General features: G+C 37.7%; 1 protein-coding gene across 3 annotated transcripts in view; it reads right to left on the reverse strand.

Annotated features, from left to right (window-relative positions):
* The window catches only part of ICA1 (islet cell autoantigen 1), a 66965-nt gene that overhangs the window by 23980 nt on the left and 27082 nt on the right, over positions 1–15903 (reverse strand). For all 3 annotated transcript variants that reach the window (XM_030969063.1, XM_030969072.1, XM_030969055.1), the window contains exon 8: positions 143–268. In XM_030969063.1, the coding sequence (XP_030824923.1) occupies positions 143–268 (126 nt within the window). The remainder of the gene's footprint in view (positions 1–142; positions 269–15903) is intronic.

Here is a 15903-nt window from a genome sequence, read left to right on the forward strand (position 1 = left end):
AATCTGTTTTCAGCACAAATTTCACATCTTCCCTCCAACACTAGCTACGTATTCTTATGGTTGAATATTGCCATGGTAACCTCCTGAAAAGCCACATTAACAGGGAAACATTTTTTCAGAGGTCAACATTTTCCTTGGATACCTGATATGTTGTTAACACATGAGAAAGGAGGTTGCATCTGCTGGCTCCCAGAAGATCCACTTTTTGACAGACATCAGTCTTCAGTTTGTCAAAGTTGAGTTTTGCGTGTCGCACTTGTGCTTGAACCTTCACACAAAAGGACAATTGTTTATGCAGCGATTTTTTCCTCTATTTTTAAGGAAAGAGCAAACTCATACAACCTCTAGGGAAATCAGACAACTGAACAGGCTCAATTACAGTTTTATTTTCATCAACCCCACTGAAATTAAGATAAACTGGCTGATAAATGGTACTCTTACTATCTTCTCTGTTATTGCTTTTTGTAATATATCCAGGGAAGAATTTGTTTCCTAACCCATTTTGTAAGACAGATATCAGTATAAAACATACACTGAGAAGAACTGGAAAAGATACTCATATTGGTATCTCTTTCAATAAAGACAAATTCAAAGCCCAACCAACAAACTTGGAGCTAAAAGTTTACAACATAATATACAGGTGCACAGTCAGAGACATTTCCATGTACCTATAGCAAGAGACAAATGACACTGACAAAGTTTAAAGTCTGTCTGCAATGATACAGCACATCAGTATCTTTGGATTGCTATGAAAATTTCACTCATTAAAGTCCTCCTTCTAAAATGGGAGTGCCTTTTCTGTTTACTGCTATCAGAAAAATATCAACCCCCATTTTCCTAGGGACTAACAATTTCAGTTTCAAGGGGTTTTATTTTTTCAAATTCTTTTTCTATCACCTATTAGGTACATATACCTGTAGGTTAAGTACATATACAACATCCTGTTCCACAAGCTGCTTGACAGCAACACTGACATGATTTGGTATCAGGGTAGAAGGTAGATGTACACATTTAGTATCCAGGATTTTCCATTTTTGTGACAGCTTTGCACACTACCAAAATATTATATAAATGAAAGGTATTTGTTTAAATTCTGTAATCAATTTTGTTATCATTTTTTTCCATTGGAATGGGAAACAATCAAACCACAAAGTATAACGAATCTCCTATAACTCTTTCATAGTTAAAATAAAATATTTACCCCAAAAATAAAATTTTTCACAATGAAAACAAACTACAGAAGTAAATAATACATTTCTTTCCTTTTCTGGCCTAACTTGGAGAGTAAACCCATTTTGTCCAGAATACCCAAACTCAGTCAAAGATTTGTCCAACTTGTATGCTCCTGATCTTCAGAAGTGAATCTGGAACTTTGCAGCAAGAACAAATACAGACATCTCATAATGCCATCTGAAATGTTGTGTTTACTGTACTTCTGCTCTTATTTTCCCAAACTCAGAGTATACAAGACCTCCAACCAGGCAGAAAACCAGCCAAAGACCTGTATCACAAATTCATCAGGTGACCTACTCATACAGATTGTGGGACTCCTGGATTTCTGGACACCTGGCAACTTTGTTTCACTGATCAGATCAGTTCTGCTTACGCAATACGGCACATCAGCCTCATCTGTTCATAAGGAAGAAACTACCACACTTCAAAATCTGTCATAAATGCAGAATCTTACAGGTGAGATTTAGAAAAAGATGATGCCAAATGAAAAAAAGCAAACACTTTTTCTTTTCTTAGTAAAGAGCAGTGCTACTCTACCTTTACAAAATAACTCTGTGATTATGCATTCATTCAAAAGCAGAAGTCTTCCAGGGTAACTCCACCAAACCATCAATGAACAAATCTTGAGTTCCAGTAGTAACAAAGCCAACTGAAATGTCTGACTGGATCCAGTGCCCTAAGCACGAGTAAAAATTTTACTGATGACTTGCTTGTTGCCTTCACGTGTTGGAGAGTTCAAAAAAACAGAGGCATCTCCAGAAGATGGAAGACTTCTTAGGTAGTTAGGAGGTGTTTTAGTGAGGTAGAGACAAATTTGATTTTTCTCAGAAAGGAGGAAATGGCTCCAATGGCTCCCATTTCTCAGGCAAGCATGACAAATGCTAAGCTATGATATAGAAAGCAAGGAGCAGCTACTGCCAAGATATCCACTATAAGGTATGGAATGTCATGAAAAGCCCCACCCAGTTAGAGTTACACTGGCATGAGCTGAGGCTGCTTCTTAGTTTGGAATCCCCAAGGATTGCTGCACTTCTAGCTTGTGCCTGATGGAAGCCCAAGCAAGGCACCATGCTATGCATGCCAGGAGTGCCATCCCAGCACATCTGTCTAGTCCAAACAGCACATAGTTAAAGAGCGCTGGATAAAGACATTTGTCCTGTGTTAGGTCCTCAAATCCTTTATTTGCTTTAGCTGCAAGTGCCTGAGAGCACAGTTACAACTTCAGCGTGAAAAGGAGAGTTGTGAAGAAAGTCATGTGCCTGCGCAAAAAGGAACTTCTAACTGAAATCCAAATATGGGATTATGTGCATCTTTTGCCGCAAAGAATTGCTGCAATTGGTAGGGATTTAAGTAAGAGATGTTGTTTGGCCTTTGAAAAAACTAATCTCAGTTACAGCCATGAAAATCTAGAGAAATTCAACTGATGTAAATGGAAATGTGTCACATATATATTTTACTGTGGTGCAGCTGAGAACAGAATCCCTCTCCTACTTGGTATATCATAGCACTGGTGAAAGCACAGTAAGAACAGCTGTGGCTTTGTAGACTGAAAGTCCAAGTAAGCAAAAAATGTGAATTCTGGGGACTAGAAATACTCTGCCAGTGATGGTGAGCCACAATTTTTAAAAAAGGGAGTACTGCTAAATGGAATTATGAATTCCTACTCCAACTCCTTAAGAAAGGAGAAAAAAAATCCAAAAAACAAAAGCACCTCTATAGTTTGAGTTGTAGTCTTCCTGCATCCATTCTTCAGGGACATTTAGCAAAGAAAAAGTTTGGCATTTATCTTAACTGAACATGTAATTAGTGTCTCTTTTAAAAATTAAAGCATTCATAAAGAGAAAGAGGTGATCCACAATACAATGTGGAATACAAACCCTTATGTTTATCACACTCATATAGATGATTCAAGATACTTAATGCTGTCTTACCAAATGCTATACATTCTTTTTGTCAACTAGGAAAGATGTGATATTATGAAAACTATTAAGTATGCTTTGAGGTTTTTTGATATATTGAAAGTTTATTGAGCGGAAGTATTCTCCCTTTTTCAGCAGCAGTGCAGGACAACTAAGAAAGAACATCACACACTACATCAGCATAATCTTTTGCTTTTTATCTGCGCCAATGAATGTATTTTCAATTGAAATTATTATTATTAGACATCTTTTAAGATTACTTGTTGGCTTCAGGAATTAGGTATTAAACCTTAGTGCTTACAAACCATAATCTACTTAATACCACACAAGTTATCAGAATGAACCTTTGGTTCTCTACTCAGGGGAAAGCTGATATAATACATACTAATCTTCTGCTCCTTTCTCTGCAAGTACTCTCTAAGATGTGAGAAACAGAACCTCATTGTGGTCTCAGTACTGCAAATTTTTATTCATATATTTAAATTTATTAATGCTGAACATACAATATTTCTTGAAAATCCTGGTCTGAAAACTGTCAGGATTTTACTGACCCTAGGAGAACTACCTTGATCCAAACACAACCTGAACATTTTATGATGAATGAGATTCTAAGCATCTGAAACTACAGGTGCTACATGTGAGATTGTATCATACAAGAAAATCTTACAGTACTCCTGGCATAAAAAAGATTATTACTCTTTTTCTAAGCAGCAACATGGCACAACCTGCCTTTAATTTCCCAATGCAAACACCTAAGTACAATATTCATAAAGAGCATGCAAGAAAACATAAATTTGGAAAGCAGTATCTCATTCAATCAACAGCCTGATAAACTGTAAGATGCCAGACAAACCTGAAATAATTTCAAAGGACTGAAATGCTACAATCCTAAATCCTGGGGGCTCAAAGTCAGATTCTAGAATGCTTGATTGTACGGGCAAATATTTGCTAACACAGTTTCCTAAACAGTATCCCAAAATGGATCAGGTTGGAAGGGACCACAGTAGATCCTCTGGTTCAACCTCTCTGCTCAAGCAGGGCCATCCCAGAGCACACAGCACAGGACTGTATCCAGACAGTTCTTGAGTATCTCCAGTGACAGAGACTCCACAGCCTCTCTGGGCAACTTGCTCCAGTGCATGGCCATGTGCACAGTGAAGCTGTTCTTCCTCATGTTCAGGTGGAATTTCCTGTGCATCAGCTTCTGCCCAGTCCCTTTTGTCCTATTGCTTGGCACCACTGAGAAGAACCTGGTCCATTCCTTTTGGCACCCTCCCTTCAGACACTTGGAGACATTGACTAGGTCCTTTCTCAGTCACCTCTTCCAGGATCTGAACAGGCCCAGCTCCCTCAGCCTTCCTCATAAGAGATGCTCCAGTCCCTAAATCATCTTTGTCACTCTCCACTGGACCAAATTCAGGAGCTTCATGTCTCTTTTTCACTGAGCAGCCCAGAATTGGACACAGCACTCCAGGTGTGGCCTCACTAGGGCAGAGTAAAGGGGCAGGATCATCTCTCTCAAGCTGTTGTCCATGCTTTCCCTAGTGAACACCAGGATATCATTAGCCTTCTTGGTCACAAGGGCATTGCTGGCTCATGGACAGCTTGTTATCCACCAGTACCCCCAGGTGCTTCTCCACAGAGCTGCTTTCCAGCAAGTATGCTGAAAACCTTTATTCAAACAGAAAAATTCTAATCTTCAAGCATGATAGCATAAAAAAAATAAAAATCCTCAGACCCAGTTAAAAAACTCTATTCAATATGTTCAGTTACTAAAATACAGATTTGCCAGGTACTTTCAAGGAGTCTTTAGGTTGTCTAGAGTACATCTGTGTTACTACTTTCTTTCAGTCTCCTATAAAATGCAAAATATATTTTCAGTAGTAGCCTAATTTCAGGGACAATTCAGCTAGTGAAGCATCATCTCCAAAATTATGTTAGATAAATGTACTAACTCACTTTATGTACAGTATATTTTTGTCTCAGCATTTCCAGCATAGAAGGAGAAACAGATGCTTTTAGTCTAATTTGTCACCCAACCTCTCACTTACTCGATCTGAAAAGCATGCACAGTGTGTGTATAGGCTGGAAGGAGGGGATAAGTAAATTGAGGGGGAAAAACGCCTGAAATATAGCAAAACTTCCTGTTTGGGGCTCCGGGTAAACCCTACCAGCAGACAGAATCAGTGCAAATCTTTGCATTAAATAAGCATAGCACCTTCTGGTATACCTGATTGTTGTAAAGACTACATGAAAATGAAATCAAACTGTAGTTTGAGGACCAAGTATTTACCATAGAGCACAACTTACAGCATTTCTGCATACGGCACAGAAAACATAACAAACTAGATTCTCAGTTCCCACAAACTGTAGTAATTTCATAGTTTGAGTGGTGTTTTGATGAGAAGCACCCATGACACTTTCACATGAGTATAACTAACTACTTACTGGTTTATTTTTCCCCTTCTTTTTAATTCAAGATTGATGATGTGCAGTCAGAGAGCAGAAAACGTAATGTTTTATACAAAATAATGCCCGTAACTCTTCCACAGGCAAGGTACAGACTTCCAACACCTTGTACAGTATGAAACCTGATTTCCATGTGCTTTGGTATATTCTACATTTTGCAGACTACGCTTTGATTCAACTGTTCCCTTGGGTTGGAATAGTATTTATTGCATTCATTAATCTCTGCTCCATCATTTTTTAAGAATAACGCATAAAAACACTGGTTAAAGAAGAGTGGACATACTTCTGTTCATCTGCTTCAACCCTGGCTGTTAAAATCTTCATTTATGGTCTGATGAGAAACACTGGTAGAAATTAATTTGAGGAGACGAAATTTTTAAAGTGAGCCACGTCTAGCTAAAAGGGAAAACTACTTGGACAGTATAAACAGATCCAAATGATATCCTCAGGTCTGAAGCTGAGCAGATGTACATCACATTTGTTCAAGAAACAAAACTGTTCTTGACATTTAAATTAAGATAATTTTAGTCCAGACCAACTTCTGATAATACATTTCTTAAATTTGCCATTTTGGACTTAAAGATGATTGTCTGTGCTTGTGCAAAAGCCCTATGCATCTCACTCTATTAGGCTTGATTAAGAAAATTTGCAGTCATGTTGCAACACATATAAAGGACCTAATTACCACTGCATGTCTGCCCGTCTCACTCTGGAAACCAACAAAACACCTTCTATGGAAGGGGTCCCTGCCCATAGCAGAGGAGTTGGAACTAGATGATCTTTAAGGTCCCTTCCAACCAAACCACTCTATGATTCTGCAAAAAGTACTGTCTGCCTTTCTGCCACAAAAGAACAAGTGGCATGTCAGCTTTGAGAAAGCACTTATGTTTGTGTTTTGAGGAACCTTAAATATATTGGCAAATTCGTGTGGAAAGACAGCCAGTAAGTGAAAGCTGAATTAAAGATGTATTAGGTCAGTTGCACTGCAAGAAACAGATTCTGAAAAGGAAGATGATCCAACTTTCTGATGTCTTGAAGGGGTAGAAATCTCCCATTATATACAGACTTGAACAATGCAAGTCTATTCCAAGATAAAAGACAACACAAAATCTTTTAAGCCACCAAAGACCATTTTTCTAATGGCTGAAGCATTCATGGTGAGAAACAATTAAAATATTGCACTAAAATACAGTGATAGCCAACATAATCCAATGAAATCAATGCCAACTGAAATAACTGCAAATACCTACTAGAGTATTATCTGCCATAATTACTCAGAGCTTTTAGATTTAATTGTTCATGACAGTCCTGGAACTCAGTGTAAGCAACAGAAGAAGAGTGCTAAAGTAGACAAAAGAAAATGAAGGACAAAAAAGGAAAAAAGGCAGAAGCAATGCTATATTGCTGCATAGCAGAATACAGACAAATGCATCTTAACATGGATTAATATAATAGTAGCAGTACTTCCCTCTATTTACTGGGACCAGATCATGTTTCTCTGCCAGAAAACTCAGTATGAAACATCAACTGTCTACAAACAGAATGACCATAAACTCAGTATAAGTTGATTAAAAGGCTTTTCTCATTTAATGCTGACATTTTTGATTCTAGTCAGAACCATCAAATCTCCATGACTTAAACCTGTATTCTGCTCTCCTTATGATACAATGAAGAAAGCTAGAGAAAAAAAATAGTCAAAAAGTAACCAAAATGTTATTCCTAAACCCAGCAGCTTTAATGCAAACTCTGTCATTCAAAACTGCTACAATTTACTTAATTTACTTTTTTTTGTCAGTTAAAAACATTAGAAAAATTTTGTATCTGTGGATGTCAAAATTTTAAACTCCAAGAAGCACCAAAAGGCGTCATATTTTCTCCAATTTTGTGATTTTCAAATGTCCTATTAGAATATGGTCTATGGCAGTTCTTGAGGAGAGCCATTATGACTCATCAAAATTGTCATCACTACTTTGGCTCAGGTTTTGCCAGAATTTGTCCCTGTGCACACACCTATCCCCTTGGTCACTCATACCTAAGCCAGCTCTGGGAAGCTCCACAGGTCTTCCAGAAAAGCCTTGCTGGAGAGCTGCTATGCATTTCATCAGAGAGGTTAAAGGCAGTACAAACCAGCAGATGAACATCACAAAATACTACTCTTGCACTTGCCCTCAGGCACATCTTCCACCCACGAAAGTATGCTAGGTGTGCCTAGCTCAGACCTTGATATCCACCTCACTACCTTGTGCCTGTGTTAGTGGATGGAGATCTAGCAAACACAAACAACTGACACTAGAATTCACTTCATACTACCCTGTTTCTCTCTAGTGGACTATAAAGGGAACTCTCATTGATCAATTTAGGTGTAGACATCTACAGAGCACATGTTTGAAGTTATGGTTGATAAATCCTAACTTAAATAACATCCAGAAAATTATTTCCTTTGTTGCTAATAATAACTGTAAGTATTTGAATGTGTGCCTTATTTACCCTTTTAATTCATCCAGTATAAGCTTACAAGCCATGATTCTTGAAAAACTCCTGATGAAAAGACTGAGGAGCCTCAGCAGCTTACGTATCATGGTCTAACCAATTTTCATCTTGTCTTGTTAAATGAGACAGATTGACTTAGAAATACCTCATCTTAAGTAGCTTCCCCGAGTCTCTGTATCACATACTTTTGATACTCTCATTTCCAGGTTTCCAATCCAGAGATGTGGACTATGATCTATGCTTGCTCAAACTGCACCAAGAGACACCACTGGCTTACAGCTAAGCTCCATCTTTACATAAGATCTTCACAAAAACCTCTTGATAAAAGCTTTCAACTGTAGTTGTAGAGCTGCAATTAGCAGTTTGCTGCTGGGAGAAAAGAATTAAATATACAAAAGAGATGAAATTGTGATGAAATATACAAAAGAACTCTTTAATCTAGCACTTCAAACATACACTGTTTTGTTGTTTGCATCTCCAGTTACTGAAGATGAGGCTGTTGTACTCAGGATACAAATATATCACAGATGAAGTACAACTACCATTCTCTGTTCTCTTCTTTGACCATAGAGCCTCATGCTTTTATTTTCTCCTGCCTATGTAACTTTGCCCTAATTTTTAGCTCTGTTATTATCCTCTCATTACTTTGGGCCAGAGGCATGTGTTTTTCTTCCTGTTTGAAATTCATGTCAATAATCAGGGTCAAGGAGAATGTCATGTTAAGGAGCAATGTGCTTAATGGGCTTTGTTGCAATTTCTACTTTAACAGCAACAGAAAAACCTAAGCTAGGAAAATATGTTGTTAGGTACACTGAATTAACTACTACTACTTTTAAATCCCAACAAAGGATTTTTTCTAAAAGATATAAAAACATCTACTGAAGTGCCCGACCATGGATATACACCAGGATCTCCGTGGATATTTTTTTTTCAGGAGTATATGAAATTTGGTCTTTGTGTCACATTTATGCCACATTTCCCTCTTCAGTTTTTCAGTATTTGGCCTGTAAAAATTTTACTGCCTTCAGCCTGTTGGCTCACACACCATGCAACTCCAGCCTGGCAGTAATGAGTAAACCATGGCCAGAACTGCTTACTTCACAACCACTGAAAGCAGATGTGAGCAATTCTCTGAACCCTGTGAGGATATAAGGTTATGGCTGGCTTGAATATTCTTCCTTTTTTCCCCTCCAAAAAACAAAGGTTGGTTGTGCCATCTTCTGATATATTCAATGATGGCTATCACAGAAATTGAATAGCTCTCCCTCTCTCCTTTATGCAAACACATAGACATTTATCTTACTCCTTTATCTTTTTTTCCTACTGCCTCACTTACTTCCCAGCCATGTGTTTATTCCTGCTGTTTTATAATGTACCTTTTTCAAGTCTCTTGTGTCTCTTTAAGGATAGGGAAAAATGAGAACCTCCTCACACTTTATGCATGTGATTCCATAAATATTACACAGGGACATGACTTTTCACTCTGCATTTTTCTTCAACTGAAAGCCAAGTTGGATCTGTAAACACAGATCAGTTCAGGCTTAGCAATAGGGAAAAAAAAGGCAAGCAACGATACGTTTTTGACCAAATATGTAAATTAGTTTATGTAAAAAGAACGATAGATGAGGGTTTGTCAGGCCAGAAAAAAAAATGAGTAAGGAGGAGTATGATGGAAGGCCATCATACCACAGATACAAAACTTGTAAAAGATGAGACTTCAGCCAACACAGGAACCAGAGGGCATTATACTGAACAAGCCATCTGAACACACAATGAGGCGAGGTGATCTTTACACAACATCTGTGTCTGCAGGGCAGCTCTTTGATCACAGCCATGCATTGGGGATGGCCAGAATTTATCTTGGTTCAAAAGGCAACTGGACAATTCTACAGGAAAACAAACCCTATGTCCTGTGATGTCTCCACTGGCCACAGTACTAAAAGAAAACACCACTGTGTATTTGCTCTATGCAGCTCCCTAGCTGCTACCATTGGACACCAGTGAAGAAAGATGATGCACAGACAGTGGATTTTTGTCTGAAGAATAAAGTAACCCTGAGGCACATTCACAGGTGAAGGGGAGTTTGAGAATTTGCTCTGCTGGATTCAGACCAGCACAGCATCCTCTTATGCCAGAAGAACTCTCTGTTCTGTGGTCTAAGATAGCACAGATACTTCAAATTAGCTTTTCCAACATAACACCTGTGTAACTGCAGATTTTCTACTACAAAAATTCAAAATCACGAGTTACAGAATTTTGTAGCTGTTAAGAGGTGCCAGAGCACATTCGAGCACTGCTTATGCCCAAACATGTTTAGGTAACACAAATCCCATGGAAATGCTTCACACAATGTAACTGTATGACAGAATGTAAGCCTTACATTCACATAGATTCACCAGGAGAAGGGGTGGGGGCAATTTTGAGGCGCTCCAACATTTCTACAATTACAACCACAGTATGGAGAGAAGATCAGATCCTTCAAAAGAATTTTGTAATCCCTTGAAAAAATCTACATATACATTAAGACTTGAGGTTTGAATTTTGGAAATTAATTGCCAAAACCTACAGGATTTACCTGGACAGGCCTAGCTTATCTTTCAACATCCACCACAAATCTCCTCTCTTCTTTTCAGAGGGTTGTCTGCCAAGTGAAATGGTTACTCATGGTATTTAGGTGGGGGCTGGAATACTAAACAGTGCTATTGTCTACATGAAACCTGCAGGAAATGAGTATCTAACTAATTTTTTGCTCTATTTTTTAGAGGGTAGTTTGCTAAAAATAAATGCTGTTGAAACAGCCCTGCCTTTGGATTAGGCATTTCAACAGAACAGGCCCATTAACTACATGTTCTCTAAATTTATATTAAAAAAGATGCTCTGCTATTCAATCAACAAGATATTCTAATTTTAGAAGTCTTAAGAGAATGTGTTTTTTCCTTGCTTGTTTTAACCTTTTTTGATGCAAGTTTGGCATACTTTCTTCCCTACTCTCACTATTATAGTAGGGCAAAGACATGGATCCAAACACCTCTTAGAAGCAGCAAAGTTTTGTTATATCCAAATTTAATTTCTCTGAGACATGAAAATTATTTGTGGTAAGCAATACAGTGCTCTGTACTAAATAACAACATTCTGAACAGCTGCCCTAAAGCAATAGACATATACTTCCTCCTCCATTATTAAAAAGTAATTTAGTCCCTTCATAGGAAGAAAACCAAGTTTTTTTGAAGTTTTTTTCCTAAGGAATTACCAGGAATTAAGGTGGTATTTTCCTCCTCCTCCCTGATTTTTGCCCCCCTAGCATGGCCAAGGAGAAGCAGACACAGCGTGTAATCTGGGGAGAGCAACGCCTCTACAGAATCCTTCCACTTATCCAGCAGCTGGACACAGCCCTGATCAAAATTACATCCACAGTCCAGCAAGTTCATCCAGCCAAAAATCAGAGTCTTTAGCTTAAAGACTCACAACAGCTTTCACAAATAGAACACATAGTGCAGACACAGATTATGAATCCAACTCCTTAAAATAAAGCAATTACAAAGAAATATTCACAGAAAATACATCAGCTTAAAAAAATTCTATCAAATACAGCATGCAACTGACTCTCAAATCCATGATGATCCAGACTGCTTCTGGAATTCCAACCACTATTTACTGTAAAATGAAGGACAGTCTGTTAAAGTTAAGAAGGTGAAAACAACAACAGTCTTCAGTTTTTCAGAACCACATTCAGAGTCATTATAGAAATTATGATCACATCACAACACAAAAATTCAGGCAAAGCAAAAAACCATTCCTGAGTTGCCCCATTTTAAAACATTCAAGACCTTTTGAGCTCACACCCCAAGAAATAGAGATATGCAACTTTTCTACAAGTTAGCTAAGCTGTTTTAACAAAAATTTTGAATTAAACAGATGCTAAGTGTGTTTACACAAGACTTATTTCAAATTAGGAGTGGTTGACTTGAATTTAAGTTTGAGAAAATACATTTTTAAGCTAAATAGATAGATGCTATGTTGAAAACACAGTGAGTGATTACACAGAGTTCTGCACCGGGTCAGCTTCATCTAGGCATCACCTTTCAGAAAAACAGCATCTCTGCACAGCCGTATGTTTTCCCCAGAAAACAGGTCATATATACTCCTGTCTTTGCCCTTCAAAAAATCTTCCCTTACTCTTCAAATACATAGCCCCATACTCCTTACATGTTGCTAAGCAACTTCTCTATCTCCTGCCTATGCAGAAATAGATCAACTCCAAATGAATGTGTCCACACTTCATGCAGGACAGAACCTGGCCTCAGCAGCTGTGATCCAAAAAGCTGTAGTTTGTGTTCCCAAGAAAGGTTCATGGGGAAATAAAGGGATACAGCCAGCAGCAGCAACCCAGCTGACATTACTGCTGGCTGCACGAGGCCTCTCCTCCTATTTTATCCAGTATAGAGACAAACTACTTATGGTCAATATGTTTAACTTCAAACTGTACCAAAGGAGGGAGTTTTAATGCAGTGAGATATGTGACAGCTGAGAGCTGGAGTGCATACAGCATCTCCTCCCAGCCCATTCACACAGGGTCATTGCAGTGTATGAAAGCAGCTCCACCTCTCAGAGCTTGTACCTCCTGGCTGCTCTCAGATTACCAGTGAGCAGAGAACACGTCATGCCCCTGAAACTATTAATATGGATGTCTTACTCACAGCCATTGTATTCATTTTTACAGCAAAGATCAATGTGCAAATTATTTTTAAAAGGCAACAAAACATGAAATGATAATTTAAATTAAAGGAAGACAATAAATATGAACTTCTAGCCTTGTTAAAACATCTGCTTTTCTTCTACTTTATGAAGTCTTTTAAATACATGCTTCAGCTTTCTGTTGGTAACGAGTTTCAGTACTGGTCAAACCCAGAATGTGTGGTTTACCAGGCTGAAAGAAAAAAAAGACCGAAAAACACTTGTTGACACTGACAGGGACCTTGAAGTAAGGACATACAAAGGAAAATATTAATGATCAGCAAACTCTTAAATTGAATACAGAATGACATTCATCTAAACAGCATTATTTCAGAGTTTGGGGATAGACTTTACATTATGAGCCCCAAATGCAATTCCAGTAGGGAACATGTATCTGTCACTCTGCAGACATGAGTCATTACCACCACAGTGTGCTTGGATGCACCCTCCCAGTTTACAAACAGGTGCATATTTTCATGCATGGACAAACATCCTCTTCAGGGAAGAATATGGTCCTGAAAACTACTGAACTCTCCTCTCCTGATATGACTCTAAGGGAGTTCATAAAAAGCCAACAGTTCTTTGCATGGATGCAAATAACTATGTATAGTCTGAAAACAGAGTCATGTCTTATTGATATGATCCAAGTCTATGAGTTGCTAAAAATTATTGTAAAGATTTGTAGCAAGAAGCAGACCGACCAAGATAAATTGCAAAAACGAAGAAATAATATGGTCTTTCAGGTTTGAAAGATCACATACAGTTCTAAAGCAGGCATAACCTGGACTGACTGTTAAATGTACTGAGAATTGCTGAGCTTATCATAACTCACTTGTGTTAATCACATTAGACAAACTGAGAGCAGAAGATGGTTGCCACACATGGTACAGGGGGAATGCTGGCAAGTGGAGAGCAATTAAACGGTCAGCTCCTGCAGGAAACTGAGACAGGTAATTACTGCTTTTGAACACTGAAGACCAGAGGTGATGTAAAGAATATTGTAATATAGCATAAAACTAACATGTCTACTATATTCATGACTGTATTAATCTAGTACTTATACAGTTCAGTTTATCTTAGATAATGCAGATAATCTGGAGGTCTTTTTGACTCCTTCAGGTACATCGTCCTCATAGGGAAAAAATATAATTCATATTTTTAATTTCTTTGCATTCAAATTAAATTCTTCAAGGCCTGAGCAAGATTGTTACTTGAATCTGCCTCTGAGGAGGCAGATGGGAGGAGTGAACACACTGGAATTATGTAAAGGGACTTGAAAAGCTCAAATTCAGGTGCAGTAACAATATCCCCAGTGAAAGCTCACTGTAAAACAGTGAGCTGGCCTGTATGATCCCCTTAGCCATTGCAAAGGGCAGTGGGATAAACAGACGCACAAACTGCCAAGGAATGATACTGACACATGTTGCAAATCCTAGCTAGGTGTGACAACAACATTAAGAAAGATATCTTTAACAAAATCAACATGATTACCAAGTTCCTTTAATATTCAGTCTCCAGATGCTCTCACTGTCCTGAGTGCAAAGCCACCCTGTTTGCAGTGCTAATGCAGAAGTCCTGGAAGTCAAGGTTTTGTGTTTCATTTTCTGTTTAACCTTTCAGCACAGAATATAAAATGGCACCCACAAATAATCACGATTCATTTGTAACACAAAGTCTGTTGTAAATAATCCCATGCATTGTTATTGCTATTCCTGGCTGGCATTTAATATATCAATTAGCATGGCTTGTTTCCATCAAAACAATTTAATTATATTTTGTCAAGACACAAACTCTGAAAGAGCACAAATTTATAAAAAAGACAAATCTTTTTGTGGTGCTCTTCAGACTTCACAGTGTGCTATTACAGATGAAATAAATTTGAAATCTAAGCAGGGTTCAGGCAGAACCCTGAATCAGAGATGGTGGTATATTTGCCATTTTTTTTGGTTTGAACAGTACCTTTTTGTTTGTTGTTTTTTTTTTTTAATCCTATCTAATTCGGTTTCATTATGTGAAGGAGAAAAATCAAACACAGAATCTTTTTAATCATTCAGAGCCTATGCAACATACAACTGAACAGCTAAGGCCTTATGAAGTCAAAGCAGATGGACTACATTATGCATGTGCCCAAGCATTTTAGGAAAGTATAAGAAGAATTCCTGGGCAGTGGCGACTATAGAAAAGCCTGGTTCTCTTGTGTAAACAATGTTTTCCCCAACAGCTGTATTCCCCTTCCTGTTTATTCTTCACTTCTGCAGAATTCTCTCAGTTCAGTCACATCTGTATTTCATTTATTTTTAAAAAATATTTCTTTAGCTATCCTCCTAGCCTTTTCAGATTATTAAGGCTGAGGGAATTTTCCAAATCTCATTTCTCTTTTCACAGCCTACTCTGGTCATATTTTTTACACTTCATTTAGGTTCTGAATTCACAAAATTATCCACATGGGTAAGAAGCTTTGCCCACATAGACCAGCTTGCAGGGTTTGAGTTTTGATGTGAGCAACAGATATTGTCTAGGCAATCATCTTTTCTTTCCCATTTTCAGAATAATATTTCAGGTAATTTTGTTCCGTTCCTGTATTTTTTTAATCCAATATTAAATTCAATATTTACACGTTCCTATAATTATTAGGCATGAGAAAATTTCTGGAGTTTAAATTTTATCACACCATGTTTGAGAAAGTCTTTTTAATACTGGGAATAAAACCAATTATTACATAAAAGTTAAGGCTATTGATTTACATCACTGATTTTTTTTGGAAGATTTATTGTACTCTGTTGAAACATTTTTTATTCTATTCTTTAGGTGAACAGAAACTTTTAGGATGTGCCTGCCTACCTTTTATCAACATAAAGTCTGAAAATGTACAAATAACCCAAATCTACCTTTTTTGATTTCAGCAAGGTTACATGAAACAAAGTTGTTAAAAAACTATACTGTATCTGTAGTCTAGAAGACTAATTAGCAGACTAATTTTATTTTACTTTAACGCCATTTTTCAGAGCCTCACCTCAAAGTCTTCTTTTGTAAAAATAACTGAACAGATGATGAACCA

This window comes from Camarhynchus parvulus, chromosome 2, assembly GCF_901933205.1.
Source record: "Camarhynchus parvulus chromosome 2, STF_HiC, whole genome shotgun sequence".
In the NCBI taxonomy this organism is placed as follows: Eukaryota; Metazoa; Chordata; class Aves; order Passeriformes; family Thraupidae; genus Camarhynchus; species Camarhynchus parvulus.